This window comes from Equus przewalskii, chromosome 1 (assembly GCF_037783145.1).
Source record: "Equus przewalskii isolate Varuska chromosome 1, EquPr2, whole genome shotgun sequence".
Taxonomy (NCBI): Eukaryota; Metazoa; Chordata; class Mammalia; order Perissodactyla; family Equidae; genus Equus; species Equus przewalskii.
This window is the reverse complement of record NC_091831.1, coordinates 26,912,789-26,929,801: the sequence shown is the minus strand read 5'-3', so window position 1 is coordinate 26,929,801 and position 17,013 is coordinate 26,912,789. Positions and strand designations below refer to the sequence as shown.

General features: G+C 44.7%; 1 protein-coding gene across 4 annotated transcripts in view; it reads left to right on the top strand.

The window, feature by feature from the left end:
* Window positions 1–17,013, top strand: part of PDCD11 (programmed cell death 11) — a 43,953-nt gene that overhangs the window by 22,511 nt on the left and 4,429 nt on the right. For all 4 annotated transcript variants that reach the window (XM_008542573.2, XM_008542575.2, XM_070633616.1 and 1 more), the window contains exons 18-30: window positions 517–666; window positions 1,082–1,197; window positions 2,518–3,059; window positions 3,980–4,042; window positions 8,918–9,026; window positions 10,407–10,496; window positions 10,707–10,809; window positions 11,238–11,415; window positions 13,426–13,482; window positions 14,083–14,205; window positions 15,638–15,760; window positions 16,168–16,462; window positions 16,687–16,803. In XM_008542573.2, coding sequence (XP_008540795.1) covers window positions 517–666; window positions 1,082–1,197; window positions 2,518–3,059; window positions 3,980–4,042; window positions 8,918–9,026; window positions 10,407–10,496; window positions 10,707–10,809; window positions 11,238–11,415; window positions 13,426–13,482; window positions 14,083–14,205; window positions 15,638–15,760; window positions 16,168–16,462; window positions 16,687–16,803 — 2,066 coding nt within the window. The remainder of the gene's footprint in view (window positions 1–516; window positions 667–1,081; window positions 1,198–2,517; window positions 3,060–3,979; window positions 4,043–8,917; window positions 9,027–10,406; window positions 10,497–10,706; window positions 10,810–11,237; window positions 11,416–13,425; window positions 13,483–14,082; window positions 14,206–15,637; window positions 15,761–16,167; window positions 16,463–16,686; window positions 16,804–17,013) is intronic.

Sequence of the window (17,013 nt, the reverse complement as noted above, 5' to 3'; positions counted from 1 at the left end):
AATCATAATTTCCCTTTGTTCTGTGGCCTCAGGTTTGCATTTGTTGTGGAATTTATTCACTGCTTCGCTTTTGTTTTTTCATTCAGCACATTTATCTGTGGGTCATATGTGGGTGATAAAATGCAGCAGGGACTTGCTAAAACACTTCGTGAGGGCTTATTACTCTGACCCTCCTAAGCTTTGAACCATTGTGTAGGATTGCTGGAACCCTGGTAGGATTTGAGAACAGGTGGCATGGGAGGGCAGATTCCAAACAGAAAGAATGAAAATTCAGAAACCAGAAGAAAGCATGTTTCTGGTATTGTTTGGCTATTTTCATGAATTATAGCCAAGTAGGACTAGCAAGGGGTACAGGTCTCTGCCTGTGATAGGAGTTTTCATGGCTATTGGACATTTTTACCCAAACTGATTGTACCTTCGCAGTGCTCCACTGTCCTCCGTGAACAGGACATTTCCAAAGGAGAAGAATGGTGTGACTCTTGTTGCTAATCCCTGTTTCCTTTGGAATTCTGGCAGACTCTGTGTTGATCCAGACGCTGGCTGAGATGACCCCGGGAATGGTCCTTGACTTGGAGGTACAGGAAGTGTTGGAAGATGGCTCTGTGCTGTTCAGTGAGGGCCCAGTGCCTGGCCTGGTCCTGAGAGCCAACAGATATCATCGGGCAGGTGAGTGCTTGTGTCTCACCCATCATGGTTGGTGGAGGAAACCTTTTGCCCTTTGCTCCCTCTCCTGGCTACAAGAGTTCCAAATACAGAGGGTAGATGAGATGATTCAATAGAAATTTTTGGCGTGCCTGTCTTGTGTGAATGCAAATCAGAACAACTGACAGCATACTAAGGAAGATTTAGGTGTGAATCTTTTCATTGGTTATAATTGGGTAAATAGAGATTTGACGTATCAGCATGAATTAAGGCGCCCCTGAACTTGAACTGTGGGCGCTAGACCCTTGGTTTCCCCAACCCATATAGACATGTGGCCTCTTTTCTTTTTTATGCCTAAGGGTTTGAGGTCTTGGAGAGATGCTGTCTCCTTCCCCCTGTTCCATGGGGTGATCATGTTGTGTTTGGTTCTGCACTGCAGGGCAGGAGGTAGAATCTGGGCAGAAAAAGAAGGCTGTCATCTTAAATGTTGATATGTTGAAGTTGGAAGTACACGTTTCCCTTTGCCACGATTTGGTGAATAGAAAAGCTAAAAAGGTAAGCTTGCTGAGGACTCCGTTTCCATGGTTTCAAATGCGTCACCCACCCTTCCTCTCACACTCTTGGCTCAGGGCACTAATGCAAATTCCTTTAGATAGGGTGACCGTATACCCAGACTTGTCTGGGACATTCCTAGTTTCTACCTCTCGTCCTGGTGTGGTTATTAACTCACTGACTTTCACTCTGGTTCAGAGGATAACTTATATGGTCACCATGTCTTTAGGGCCAGGCTGGTAACGTAAATGAGTGAGGTGGGCCAGGCCGGTTAGGAAGCTGTAGTGGTAGGACTCTGACAGACCACATGCCCTCCCACAAAGGGTGGGGACTCTTCAGCTCCGTCTGGTTGTTGCCAGGTGGGAACATCTGCATCCAATGTCTTTGATTTTTAAGAAGATGCAGAATTTGGATTTTTATTTATAAATGTGGGAAATGTTAGAAACTGTTTTTTTAAAACATCACATGAATCAAGCAAAACATGGCTGTGGGTGGTTCTGACCTCCAGCCTGCTCATCCATACCTTCTCCTGTATGCTGTTGTGTGACAGAAGAACGAGTTCAAGGGAAGTCTCAAAATTAGTAGTATTTTCCTCTGGATGATGTATATATTTGATCGTCATCTGTAGTACTTTTTAAGTACCTAATTGCGTAGAGTATGGTATAGAAAATTACGTAGATATAGTTCTTAACTTCTCGTTTCTTATAATTTTAAGACTTTAAGAGAGACAAAGAGAACTAGAAAACAACACTAACCCCCTACTAAGGTTCTGGCAGGTCCCTGTTCCATTTTATCATCCACATGAAAGCTTGAACATATAAGGATGTCAGCACAGTTGGATTTGGGGGAAAGACAGGCTAAAGGCCTGCACGTGATAAGCTCTCAGTAATGACTCTATTTGTTGAATGATTGAAAGAGTGAATAAACTGGGTGGAGAGCTGCAGGACTGAGAGGCTCGGGAACCGGTGTTTTACAGCTGGAGAACTGTTAGAGGTCACCTAGTTATGCATGAGAATCACCTAAGTAACTTTTAAAATTCTGATTCTACTACTTCTAGGATAGGACCTAGGAACCTGAATTCAAAACAAAACAAACACTATCTCCAGGTGATTCTGATGTGGCACCTTGAGCTCAGTCAGAGTCACCTCAGTGTACAGGAGGGGGAAGCTAGGTCGAGGGAGCGAAGGCTAGTTTGTTACAGCTCAGACTAGCCTTGGGTCCTGTGGACTCCAGAGGGTTTCCCCAGCCCTACCTTGCCCAGTGGGTGATGGACTAGCACCTGTCCTCTGTATGAAGCGGGGATGTGGGCTTTCTGTTTTCCAGCTGAAGAAAGGCAGCGAACACCAGGCGATTGTGCAGCACCTGGAGGAGTCCTTTGCCGTTGCCTCTTTAGTAGAAACTGGCCACCTGGCAGCTTTCTCCCTGACCTCTCACCTCAATGACACCTTCCGCTTTGACTCAGAGAAGTTGCACGTGGGACAGGGTGTCTCCCTAACCCTCAAGACCACAGAACCAGGAGTGACTGGTCTTCTCTTGGCTGTTGAGGGGCCAGCTGCTAAGAGGACCATGAGACAGACCCGAAAGGACTCTGAGGCAGTCGACGAGGATGAGGAAGTGGATGCAACTCTGGTTGTGGGGACTGTGAAGAAGCATACCCTGTCCATTGGGGACATGGTCACAGGGACTGTCAAGTCCATTAAGCCCACCCATGTGGTTGTGACCCTGGCAGATGGCATCATTGGCTGTATCCATGCCTCCCACATTCTAGATGATGTTCCAGCGGGCACTTCTCCTACTGCCAAGCTGAAAGTTGGGAAGACCGTCACTGCCCGAGTGATTGGTGGGCGAGACGTGAAGACCTTCAAGTATGGAGGCTTTTGGGGATGGGCCGGCTTTGAGGGGAGATTGTTGTAACTGTGGGAGGAGGAATGGCAACTGAGGCAGGTTCCCAAAAGTTGCACATAGATCAGATTTTCTTTTAGTTAACAAGAACATTCACAAAGAATCTTTTTTTTTTTAATGGAATATATTGTAGTGGTTAAGAGCATTGGCTTAGAGTCAGACCTGGGTTTGAATTCCAGAATTGGCACTTAAAATTATGCGACCATGATCATGAGTTAAGTTGTTACTTAACTCTCTGAGTTCTGTTTTCCTAATTTGTAAAGTGAGAGCAATGGGAGTGACAACCTTTTAGGGCCGTTGTGAGGGTTGAAAGAAAGAACCTCTAGTATGTAATGTGCCTCGCAGGTTGCCTGACACTTAGTTGTTGATTGGTATCCATCAGAATTATTATTGTCCATTCTTCACTGCATAGCTTAATTATACTCATCTACTTTAAATCTAGTTACAGTGTGTTATTGTAGCAGAAATGCTTGCTACAATGAGAAAAGCAAAAAATGAATTCAAAGTCTAGCCAATAATTTGCATAATTTCAGTAAGTAATTGTGGGATCTTCAGTAAGTCATTTATTCTCTCTAGACCTCAGCTTCCGTATTTTTGGAATGAAAGAGTTGGGGTACATAGTCTCTAAGGAGAATTCTTTTCAGTGTTTAATATGATGATCTTAAAAGATCAGATGAGCCAGCTCCTTAACATTTATTGCAAAGGATGAGAATAGACACCCTCAGGACACCCTCAGGCCTGGCACATCACCAATGGGTGGTATTGAGGTGGAGTGGTGGTGTTTTTAAGCTTGGTTTGGTGGGGAGTAGAGAGAAATTCTGACCTCCAGATTGTAGTGTTACGGAGATTAAGGGAAATGATTTGGCTTTATTTGTTTCTCCAGGTTTCTCCCAATAAGTCATCCCAGATTTATTCGAACCATCCCGGAGCTGAGTGTTCGGCCAAGGTGAGGGGAACCCCCAGGACCGTGGTCTCATGGAAAGAGCACTGGGCTCTGGCGTCAGGAGCCTGAGTTCCAGTCTTGATTCTGCCAGTGTTGTGACTTATTTTGCCTCTCTCTGTCCTGGTTGTCCTATTTCTATAGTAGGAATATTTGTCTATTACAGGGCTAGTTAGAGGGATTATATGAAAATTAAGGTAAAAGCTGTTTTCAGGGTTTAAGTATCAGTTGAAAGGCTGATTACGGTTCTGTTTATTGGCATATAACAAAAGGAAACATTTTTTCCTCTCAACCCAGTTTTCTAGAACTCAGTAGTTCCCTAAATAAACAACGTGTAGCCAAGAATGCGTGTTCTTTGAGTGTGAACTCTTGCTTGGTGACTGGGATCTCAGGGCGTGCTCTAGTCAGCTCTGCAGGGGCTTCTGCGAGGGATTCTGGGTGGAGGAGAGCTACTGGTTCCACGTAGTGGTGGATCCAGTTTGTCTGGGATCATTTTTTCAGATGATCTTAAACATTTTGATCCATGGGCCTATCTGCTTCTGCTTCCTCCATTAAAAAAACCCTAGCCTCTCAGAATTGATAGGCCATCAACGAGTAAAGCTGGATACACGTGACCATGAGACTAGCTCTCCAGAGTCAGCCCCGGGACCCCTCCAGGTTGTACGTCTTATGTGCCTAGGGATGTTGTGGAAGGGCCTCTTAAGTAACTTTCAGAGAGTGGGGTTTGGTCAGTGTACTGAAAGGACCAGGATAGAAGTGGAATGTTTCTGTGAAAGCTTGTGTCTGAGGCAGGGATATATTCCTGGAAGACTGAGTTCTAAATGCTAACAACACTCCTGGAACTTCAAAGTAAGCCCTTTAGTTCCAGGATAATGAAATTTGGCGGATGCACGCATTCTTGTTTCATCTGTGGTTTCCTTAGTTTTGTAGATTTTCATTGTGTCCCCCTCCAGTTTCACTGTGAAAATAAAGAGATCTCATCATATTAGTCGTTTTAGTCTGCTGTTTCTTCACCTCTGAGGTGTGATGTCTTGTTTAATTAAGGGTTGAGGTCAAGTAGCTTATTCAGGCTAAGGGTGGATATCTTAAATTAATGAATACTTCAAGGGACAAGGCAGTGAACTTGTGGGAAGACCCACTGGGATCCTAAATGGTTCTTGACCCTCAGAGTGCTAGAACCTCTCATGAACTAACACTGCTGTTGTTGGTCCACCCCCTTGTCTTGGGGGACTGTGCTATGAACCAGAGTGGTGGTACTTGGCTGTAGCAGTGTGGGCCAAGTGCATTTATTGAGGAGGTGGAGAATGGAGAGTTAAAACAACAGACAGGGGCCGGCCCAGTGGTGCAGCGGTTAAGTTCGCACGTTCCGCTTCAGCAGCCTAGGATTCGCTGGTTCAGATCCCGGGTGTGGACATGGCAGCGCTTGTCAAGCCATGCTGTGGCAGGCGTCCCACATATAAAGTAGAGGAAGATGGGCACGGATGGTAGCTCAGGGCCAGTCTTCCTCAGCAAAAAGAGGAGGATTGGCAGCAGTTAGCTCAGGGCTAATCTTCCTAAAAAATAATAATACTAAAATAAATAAATAAAAATAACAAGTGGACAGATAAACTCTAGCACATCTTCCACTTCCTCTGTTCCCCTATGTTATAGTGTTAGTTATTTTATTTTAATCAAGGCCCCTGAGAAACATCGTATAAATATATTAGTGGTATTATTGCCATATTTCTCTAATGGTTATGTTTTAAAATACATATTTTGAAGTCAGGAGGAAATTTGTTTAATTGACGGTGTTGACTTATTGAGGAAATGTAGTCGTATTTTCATTCCCGCGTATCCGTGGAGGTCTTATGCACGAAGGGAATGCCGTCTGTACTAGAGCTGAGGTGAGGATCGTGGAGGGCATTCAAGCTAGAGCCGTCGCTTCCTTCTCAGCTGCTCTTTCGGAGGGGTAGGAGTTCAGGGAGCAGAGCAGTTCAAGAGTCTTAAACTGTATCTCTGGGATTCCTGCTAGTTGCTGAGTTTTCTGTTAGCATTACTTCAGTTATGCCCACCCTTCTTTTTTGTGGTTATTCTTTTTTGGAGAGGCAGTTTAAAGTCATTTTGGGAAAAGAAAAAAGGGTAACATACTCGTTATATGTATATGTGTTCTATTTTTTGTGGGTTTTTTTGGCTTAAACAACAGACATCTATTTTCTGATAATTCTGGAGGCTAGGAGTCTGAGATGAAGGTGTTGGCAGGGTTTGTTCTTCTGAGTCCTCTCTCCTTGGCTTGTAGATGGCCACCTTCTCCCAGTGTCTTCATGTGGTCTTCCCTTTGTATACCTCTGTGTTGTAATCTCCCTTTTTTTTAATTATTGTGGTAAGAGCACATAACATAAATTTATCCTTCACTAGTTTTTAAGTGTTTGTTACAGTATCATTAACTATATGCACATTATTGTATAACAGATCTCTAGAATTTTTTCATTTTGTGACTGAAACTCTATACCCATTGAACAATTCTCTGCCCCACCCCCCACGAGGTGGCAGCCTCTGACAACCACCATTCTGCTTTCTGTTTTCTTGAGTTTGATCACTTTAGATACCTCATATAAGTGGAGTCATGCACACTCCTTCTGTGACTGGCCTATTTCACTTAGCATAATGTCCTCAAGGATCATCCGTGTTGTAGCAGATAGCAGGATTTCCTACTTTTTTAAAGCTGAGTAATATTCCATTGTGTCTCTGTACCACATTTTCTTTATCCCTTCATCCATCAATGGACATTTAGGTTGCTTCCACATCTTGGCTGTTGCGAATAATGCTGCAGTGAACATGGGTGTACGATATCTCTTTGAGATCTTCTTCGGTTCTTTTGGATGTACAGTCATGTTTTGCTTAGCGATGGGGATTCTGAAAAATGCGTTGTTAGGCAATTTCATTGTGCAAACATCATAGTGCGTACTTACCACCGTTGTATATGCAGTCAATCGTTGACTGACATGTTGTTATGTGGCACGTGACTGTGTACCCAGAAGTAGGAATGCTGGATCGTATGGTAGTTATATTTTCAGTTTTTTGAGGAGCTTCTGTACTATTTTCTATAGCAGCTGTGCCATTTTACAGTCCTACCAACAGTGTACAGGGAGGGGTTCCCTTTACTCCACATCCTCACCAACACTTGTTCTGTTACATCGCTACAAGTGTGAAGTGATATCTCACTATGGTTTTGATTTGTATTTTCCTGATGTTTAGTGATGTTGAGCACCTTTTCCTGTGCTTCTCAGCCATATGTATCTTCTTTGGGGAAATGTGTATTCAAGTCCTGTTTTCTTAATTGGGTTATTTGGTTTTTGTTATTGAGTTGTAGCTTAATCTCTTCCTATAAGAACACCAGTCATACTGGATTAAGGCCCACCCTGACAACTTCATTTTAACTTTCTTCCTTTTTAAATTCCCTGTCTCCAGATACAGTCACATTCTGAGGTACTGGGGATTAGTACTTCAACATGTCAATCTGAGGGGGAGAGGGGTGCACAATTCAGCCCATAACAGACATTCTAATGTCACCTAACTATGTAAGTTTCATCCTAACTATAACTTATATAACTATATAAGTTCATCCCAACTGTAAACTGCATTAGAGATAACGTGTGTACATTGTCTGTTACAGTGCCAGGCACACGGAAGTTGTGTGTGTGTGCGCGTGTTAAGAAATAACAGTTTACAGATGCTCTCTTCCCTAGGCTTCTCTCTCCTCGTCCCAGAGGATGAATTCCGCAGTATTAATTTCATGTATATCCAGCTCTTGCTTTTATACTTTAATTATATATACACATATATATGTACATATATATCTACAAAAAATTCTGTAGTTTTCAAATTTTACTGCTATGCTGACTTAATATTTTGTAACTTGTTTTTTTCACTCAAAATTTTGCTTTTTGAGATCTATCCATTTTTGTGCCTGTAATTAAAGTAGTAATCTGTCCTATGAATGTGCCAAACTATGTATGTCTCAAACTCATGGAGGACATATAAGGTGGTTTCCAGTTTTTCTCGTTTATAAGCAATGCCACAATGAACATCCTTGAACTTGTTCCGTTGTGCATCCATCCAAGGATTTCTCTAGGGTGGAATTGCTGGGTCATAGGATATCTGCATTTCCAACTTTACTAGTATGTGAAGGTTCTCATTTTTCTATATTCACCAATACTTGCTATTATTATATGTTACACTTTTATTGGTAGTACTTGTACCATTTTATTGATGGGTTTTGTTTTCTCTTAGAAATTACCTGAATTGGTAAGCTGGGCTGGGTCGGAAGGGTGGGAGCTTTGTGATGCCTTTGAAGTAATTTGTGGACTGATAACCTTCAGACCACACCCATTGTTGCTTTTCTGAGAAGAAAAAGAGAGTTAAGAAGGTGATGGTGGCAAGGGGCCTAGGGGACAGAGCCCTGGAGTTTTGAATCAGAGCCCCGACTTCAGCTCCTGGTTTAATAGCATAAAATGAGTTTAGTAATATCTACCCTGCCTGATTCACACATGACACTGTTGTCACATGCAGTGAGAGATTATTTGTGAAAGCCGTTCTGCAAACTGTAAAGCGATAGCTAAAGTCTTATGTAAGAAGTAAAACAGTTTTGTCTCCTAAATTTATGGATTGTTATAGGCTGCTACCTCTTTTGTAGCTTGTTCATATCTAGGCGAGCGCGAGGGCAAAGATTAGCTCAAGTATTGTGGACATTCCTCTTTAAGGAGCGAAATGGGGGTGCGGGAGGTGTGTGTGAGTTAGGGGAGTCCTGTACAATTGATCCGTGACCACTTGGGGGAGATGTTTTCTAAGCTAGAAGCTTCTCCTGAGGTTACTTTACTCTTTCCTTGGCCTTTCTGCCAACAGCGAGCTGGAGAAGGATGGCCACACCGCTCTCAACACGCACTCTGTCAGCCCCTTGGAGAAGATTAAACAGTACCAGGCTGGTCAGACCGTGACTTGCTTCTTGAAGAAGGTGAGTAGTGCATGCCCTGCAGTGCGACGCCATCCTTTCAGAAGGAAAGGGGGAGAAGCTGGAGACACTGGCACTAGGCATTTGATTCTGTTCGCTGCTGTGTTGGTTTGTGGGAGACCATATAAGGCCTTTGCTCCTAGAAAACTTCTGGTCTAATCAAAGAGCTGAAATTAGGGTTTACAAAACAGTTAACCAGCAACTCACAGTTCAACATGCTTGTAGATAATTGTACAAATTACAAAGAAAAATATATCATAGAACAAGACTTCAATGCAGTATTGGATTTACGTCCTTACCTTTCATAAAACTCAGGTGCAGTGCAAAACAATACATAACGGGGTGCCAGAGTATTTGTTCTAACCCCAAGTGGAACAGGAGTTCAAGAAAGGGAGGAGATCGCTAAGAGCTGTGCTGTTTGGAATATATCAGAGAGAGTTGGACGTGTTTGGCCTTGAGGGATCACTCCTCTTCTTTGCTGCCAGATTCTTCTTCCATAAGCACTGTGTGAGCATGTCACTGAGGCTTGGTCCCCTTAGTTACCTGTTGTCTATAGGTGGGGTTCCTAAACCCCAGATGCCTTAGAATGAGACTTAAGGCTCTTCATACTTGGACCTCACGCACCCTCTGTACCAATCACTCTGAAAACCTTTTTCCCTTCTTGTCTTTATTTCTGCAGCTGGAGTACCCTCTATTCCTATTGCCTCCAGCCCTTCAAGGTCCAGCCCAGATAACCCTCCCTTATTACTAGTTCTATATAGTCCCATAGCATATTTTTCTCCCTATTGTACTTCCACTGCTCTAGTTATTTGCATACTCATTTACTCTTTGTAGATTGTGATCTCCTTGAAGGCAGGGCCTGGCTTTTATTTATCACTGTGATGCCATATGCATAGTGGCTGTTTGATAAATGTTTTGTTGAATTGACTTGAAAATTGGGGGGTGTGTTTAGAGCAGGGCCCTGTGCAAACAGTGAAGGATCAAAATCTTAAATTTATTTAGAAGTAGAGGTTGGCTCCTGGAGATGATTAACAATCACTGGGCACAGCTGAGCTTGGAGGCAGCTGCAGAGATCAGTGGGGTTGGTCCTACTGCTTGAGGACATCTCTGAGGTCGTTTTTGCCTCCTCATCAGCTGGGGCACCAGGAGGGAGGCATGTTCTGTAGGCTGGCGAAGAGTCTGAGCTAACTCTGAGGGAAGCGTGGGATGTGGAGGTTGGCCAGGGCCAGTGGGATGTCGGGGTGGATTCCTGTCCCTTGGAGAAATGCAGGATTAGGGCCCTTTCAATGCTGTGATTTTAGGAGAGTCTGTGTTTTAGTGAAGAGAAAAGAAGAGAGACTTGTATCTGTCCTGTTCCATTTCTTCTGTTTTTTTTTCTCCCAGTACAATGTGGTTAAGAAATGGCTTGAGGTGGAGATTGCTCCGGACATCCGAGGGAGAATTCCCTTGTTGCTCACTTCTCTCAGCTTCAAGGTCAGTGTGCTTGAGATCCCTGGAGAGGAAACGCGGGCTCCCTAAGCTCAACTCAGTGTCTCGTGGGTGTGTTCACAGTGGGTACAAGGAACCGTGTGCTTATGCACGGCTTGGTTTGGGGGAGACTTACTGTAGAGACTTAAATGATGTGATTTTGGATAAATGACGCATCTTTCTTCAAACATTAGAGGAATTTTCTTGTCCTTCCAGGTTCTGAAACATCCAGATAAGAAGTTCCGGATTGGCCAGGCCCTGAAGGCCACCGTGGTTAACCCAGATTCTTCCAAGGCTTTCTTGTGTCTCTCGCTCATAGGTGTGGTGATGAATGGTGCCTGCTCAGGGAAGGGAGGAGTGGAAAGGAGTGGGAAGGGGTCTTCACTTGTTGCCCAGGTTGAAGGATGCCTTCAGTATTGGAGGCCTCAGAAAGCCTAGTGTGGTTGGTGCCTTCTTGGAACAGTTTTTCTTTTGGGACTTTGTTCTCTGGCCTGTGTCACTCTTCTACTGTCTGAGTCACCTTTACCTACACAGTTGGTTTTCTCAAGTCCCTCAGAAAGGGTTGTCCACTACATGGCCCTGAGAATATGGCATGGTAATCTGAGTTTTCGTGGTCATTCTGGTCCGCTCAGCCTAGACACCCCAAGTCTGGACAGCCTCCCCCTTCCCCAGCCTGGGGTTGTGCAGCATTCCAGTTCTTTCTTGGCTCTTTTCCTCCTCCCTGAATCAGGTTCATTCTCTTACCAGGTCCTCACAATCTCGAGAAAGGGGAAGTGGCCATGGGCCGAGTGGTGAAGGTGACTCCCAAGAAGGGGCTGACTGTTTCCTTCCCCTTTGGGAAGATCGGAAGAGTCAGCATATTTCACGTGAGTGACTCCTACTCGGAGACGCCCCTGGAAGACTTCACCCCGCAGAAGGTTGTCAGGTAGGCCAAGTTTTTTCCTCTTTTCACCTGTCTGTGGGATTGGTAGAGTTAAAATATATATACATATGTACATATATATACACACGTATATGTCTAAGTAATGCATGGTTTTGTACCAGAAAAAAATAGTATATAAAACAGAAAGTGAAAATTTCTATTGCTCGTCTCTTTTTCCACCACTTTTCACCGTTATATACTTTGGTCTCTAACTTTCAAGACTTTAACACATATATAGGAATAATTTTCCTTTATGTAATAATAGAATTTCATTTTATATACTATTCTGCACTCTCTTTTTTCTCATAGCAGTTTCTCATGGACTTTTTCTTTTCCTATGCTAGTGTATCTAAATCTTCCTTGTTCTTTTACCTTATTTTTAGTATTTTTTTAGCATTTCATTGTGTATTTTTTTATCGGAATTTATTTAAGCAATTCCCTGCTGATGGACCGTGATGTTGAAGTGAATATCTTTGCACATGTGTTCCGATACTAGTGCGAGTATATCTGTGGAGTACAGTCAACGGGTCAAGCAATGTTATACATTGTGCCAAATTCCCCCCAAAGGGCTGTGCTGATTTTTATCTCCATTAACAATAAATGTGACTCTCTGTTTCTTGTACCCCTACCAACCCTGGGTATTCTTCATTTTTAATCTTAGCCATTGAATAGGCAAAAATTGATCTCTCATTTTAATTGGCATTTCTCTAACTGGGCGTTTTCCCCCTTTATTGGCTGTTGACATTTGTTCTGTGCTTTGCTTGTCCAAGTTGCTTGCTCATTTTTACACTGAAGCAGTCATCTTTTTAATTTTCTGAGAATTGATCTGTAGGAGTTCTGTCCGAGGAAAGGGGCGTTTTATAGTTGGGGGGCTTTCTTTATGAACTATTTCGATGCACAAAAGTGAACTACCTCAGAGTTTTGAGCCCTTTTGATAGCCTGAATAAATTAGCATCGAAGAGGCAGACTTCAGCCTGATTCAGTGAAGACTTTTCTGGGGATCAAAATTAGCTGACAGTGGAGCGGACGCCTTCAGGAGGCAGAGACTGAAAAGTATAATTGCTCCTTCCCATCTTGAGTATTCCAGCCACTGGCACCTGCCGAAAGTCTCCACCACTTGTCAGAGCTAAACAGCACAAGATACCCAGGCCTGGGAGGAGAAATAGACTGCCCAGAGAGACCGGGATCTCTCCGCTGTGTCTCTTGAGGCTTACAAAATGCAAGTGTGACTTTTAGCAAAGTATTTATTTTAAATACATTGTATTATAGCCACACCTGTGAGAAGCATTCAGTTGCAATTCCTTCATCTGTCAAATGTGGGTAATAAGTTAATTGCCTAAAGGTCCCTTCCCACTTTAAGGGCTATGACGCCATCTTATAAGAGGCAAGCACCTGTCGTGGGGAAAATTTGGACTGTATTGTTGCTGAGATCCTTCCTACGCTAAGATTCTAGACTTTGCAACTTTGGGCTACTAACTGACATTTTACATGAAATAAATTTGGAAATGCAACCAAAAAGTAAACCCTGCTTTCCTCCCGGAAGCTGCCCTGCTCAGGCCTCTCTGATCGGCCTCCTCAACTAGTGCTGTTAGTCTGTACTGGCACATGGGTCATCCCCTGGTCACAGTTTCCTGTGGTTAGTCTCTCTTTCCACTGAGATCACACATACCCAGGTCCTCACACGGGGCTGTTTCATCTCCTAAATACTCACCACGTGGCTCTCTCTGTCTTCCAGGGCGCTTTCGTGTCTCCTCTTATTTTCTTCTCCCAGTACCTTTCTTGGGTAAGAAGAGCAGGTGGTATTATTTTTACTTGACAGACGGGTAAACTGAGGCCCGAGAGGTGACTTGTCCCTCAGCAGGTTTGCAACAGAATGAAAACCAGAGCCCAGGTGTTATGTCTCCTCACTCTTGCCTGTTGGTTGATCAGCCTGTGGAGAGGAAGCTGGGTCCCTCTGCTGTCTCCCGAGATGCTGAAAAGTCAGCGTTTCCTTCTCTTTTGCTCTCCTTCCAGGTGTTATGTCCTGTCCACTGCAGGCCATGTATTGACTTTGTCCCTGCGATCGTCCAGGTGAGTGTCTGTGTTGTTGGGACAAAAGCGGGGAGAACCCACTCAGAGGACAGAGGAGAGGCTCCATGGAACCTTGGCTTCCCACCTTTATTCTCTGCTTGTCCCCTTTGTACCCTGCCCTGCTTTTACCCAGAAAACCTGAGGACATTCAGATTGCTAGAATAACCTTTCTGCCAGGTTCTTGTTTCCCAGGGAAAGGTTCGATGTCCAAATGTCGGTGTTCTAGGTTGACAGACAGTGGCCCTGGTGAGGGGAGATGATTGGCTTCCACAGGAGGGGTAAATGTGTCATGGAGTGGATTGGCCTGAGGTCAACTTGTGCCCTGGTCAGAAATGGCTGTTTATGAGGCCAGCGCTTTAGGTTTGGCCTCCCTCTGGCTCCGTCAGCCTCTCACTGTTTCTGCATACCCAGCTCACAGACACGTGTTCCCGGCTGACAGGACTTCACGAGAGAGTAGGGCTGGGCTCTAAACGTTGCATCCTACTGACAGGGCCAGAGTCATATATTTACAAACAAACTTTGATTATCCCAGGTGAGCTGGGGGTGAGAGTGGGGAAAAGGGGATCGGTATCTGTGTATGTAAGCCTTTTATTCCTTTAGGACAAACCCGGAGACAAAAAGCAAAATAGCAGATCCTGAGATTAACTCCCTGAAGGACATTCGGGAAGGGCAGCTGCTGAGGGGCTATGTGAAGTCCGTCCAGCCGCACGGTGTGCTCTTTGGGTGAGTGAGGTGGGGCCTGGGGACAGGGCCAGACGGAGTGCCCTCCTGGGCCCGTCCTGTTGTGGTCCACTGCATCCCTCAGTCAGCTTCTCTGAACGGAATATGAAGGAAGGAGAGCCTGAATTCCCCTCAGTTTTTTAAATTCCAAGTTGTTGGGGTTTTTTTTTCTATTTTATTTTTTATTGGGGTTATGATAGTTTACAACCTTGTAAAATTTCAGTTTTACATTATTATTTGTAAGTCATATTGTAGGTGCACCACTTCATCCTTTGTGCCTGCCTGTCACTCCCCTTTCCCCTGGTAACTACTAATCTGTTCTCTTTGTCCATGTGTTTCTTTATCTTCCACATATGAGTGGAGTCATACAGAGATTGTCTTTCTCTGTCTGGCTTACTTTACTTAACATAATACCCTCAAGGTCCATCCATGTTGTTGTCAATGGGACAATTTTATCCTTTTTTTTAATGGCTGAGTAGTATTCCATTGTGTATATATACCATATTTTCTTTATCCGGTCATTAGTCAATGGGCAGTTAGGTTGCTTCCACTTCTTGGCTATTGTGAATAATGCTGCAGTGAACATAGGGGTGCATGGGTCTCTTTGAATTGCTGATTTCAAGGTCTTTGGCTAGGTACCCAGTAGTGGGATGGCTGGGTCATATGGTATTTCTGTTTTTAATTTTTTGAGAACTCTTCATACTGTTTTCCATAGTGGCTGCACCAGTTTGCATTCCCACCAGCAGAGTATGAGGGTTCCTTTTTCTCCACAACCTCTCCAACATTTATTTTTTGTCTTGGTTATTTTAGCCATTCTAATGGGTATAAGGTGATATCCTAGTGTAGTTTTGATTTGCATTTCCCTGATGATCAGTGATGAACATTTTTTCATGTGCCTATTGGCTATCCGTATATCTTCTTTGGAGAAATGTCTGTTCATGTCCCCTGCCCATTTTTTGATTGGGTTGTTTCTTGTTGAGTTGAAATTCCAAGTTTTTTTATACTTTAAAAAAAGTGTTGAATTATTCTTGTTTGGTGTTTTCGACAAAGAGTATGTCATGTCCATGATCATGATTTGTAAATGTCCTGTGAAATCACGTGGTGGTCACAGCCACCAGATCTTACACCCTTCCCTGCTATAATCACGTTTCCTCGTTTTCTTCTTGTCTTTCTAGCAGTTGGTGATTTATACACTGATGCTCACATGTGCGGTGGGCGGGGAGGAAATAGCCTTCAATCATGTCTTCATTAGGCTTGATAATTTTTTCCAGTTTACAAAGCCCTCTTGATCTTGTTGAATGCCAGGAACTTACGTCTGTTTAAATCCTTGTCACAACTTGGGTGTCTGGGAAAGTAGAGACCCTAGGCTTGGCTGTGACTCTGTTACTCTGTTGTTGTATTTGTGACCCTAGGACCCTTGTCTCTCTCTTGTCAGCCTTGGCCCCTCAGTTGTGGGTTTGGCCCAGTACCCGCATGTCTCCCAGTACAGCCCGACCGAGAAAGCCCTTTATAACAGACACCTCCCCGAAGGGAAGCTGCTCACAGCCAAGGTCCTGAGGTAGGTGCCTTAGCTCTCTTTCCTTCTGTCTCTCACCCTTTGTCTGGGAGCCCCGGGGAGGAGATTTAGAGGTAAACTGTAGGCATAGTGGTGAATGCAATGTTCAGATAAATGAAATCCCTTTGTTTGGAGCCTTCTACCTAAGCTCCTAAAAGCAAATGTGGAGACTTTCTGCATAGGCACCTGTTGTTGGGGACAAAGCAGGGGACCATCACGACCACCCCCTCTATTTTTCTGCTCAGCATGGTAAAATGTACAAACCATTCCTAAGAATACCGAGTGGATTCCAAGGCAAGTGGGGCAGGGCCCAGAAAATTCTGGGCTGATCAGGAGAGAAAGGCCCAAGCTGCTTGCGGTGCCTGTAGTCTGTCGTCTTCATTGTCCACCTCCCTCTCTCCCTGTCGTAGCCTGAACCACCAGAAGAACCTGGTAGAGCTGTCGTTCCTCCCGGGTGACACTGGGAAGCCGGACGTGTTTCCCGCCTCCCTAGGACTGCTGCTTCTGAAGCCAGAGGAGAGGAGAATAGAGGCAGAGGTAGACCGCGAAGGAGAGGAGGAGAGGAAGAAGAATCAGAAAAGGAAAGAGAAGAGGAGCCAGAAGGGGCAGGAGGAGGCGCAGCTATCCAGCAAGAAGAAAGAGCCCCAGAAACCACAAGCGAAGAAGCAGGGCAAGCGGCTGCGCCTGGAGTCTGGAAGTGGACAGGTACGTCCCTCAGGGAGGGTGGCCTCGCCTCTTGTGAAAAGCAGAGCCCTTCAAAACTCGGCCAGGCAGCGGCCTAGCCTTCTCTTGGACTGACAGCAGCGTGAGTTTGGAGGCCAGGCACTGGGTGGTGCCAGGAGGGGCCAGGGATGGCATTGCCCTGGGCCACCGGAGGTGCTCCTGGGCAAGGAGGGTGGCTTGGCATTTTTCCCCACCTGTCATCTCAGGAGAGAGTGAACAAGAAGCAAAAGAAAGCCGCTCCATCAGAGGGAGACGACAGTGGTGTCGAGGTGTATTATCGGGAAGGAGAAGAGGAGATAGAAGAGACAAGTGTGCTGCCCAAGGTGAGGGACCACACCTGCTCGGGGAGAGAAGGCAGCTCTGGGGAGGGAAGTCCTCGGTCGCCTGCCTTGGAGCTGGGCTGTCTTCGGCACCATCCTCTTCTCTCTCATTTCCTATAAAATAGGAAAAGTGAGGCTACTAGTTTCTTCAGTTGGTCATCGGCTCCCTGAGGACAGGGACCCCGTCTTACCCATAGAGTGGGCTGCATAAGA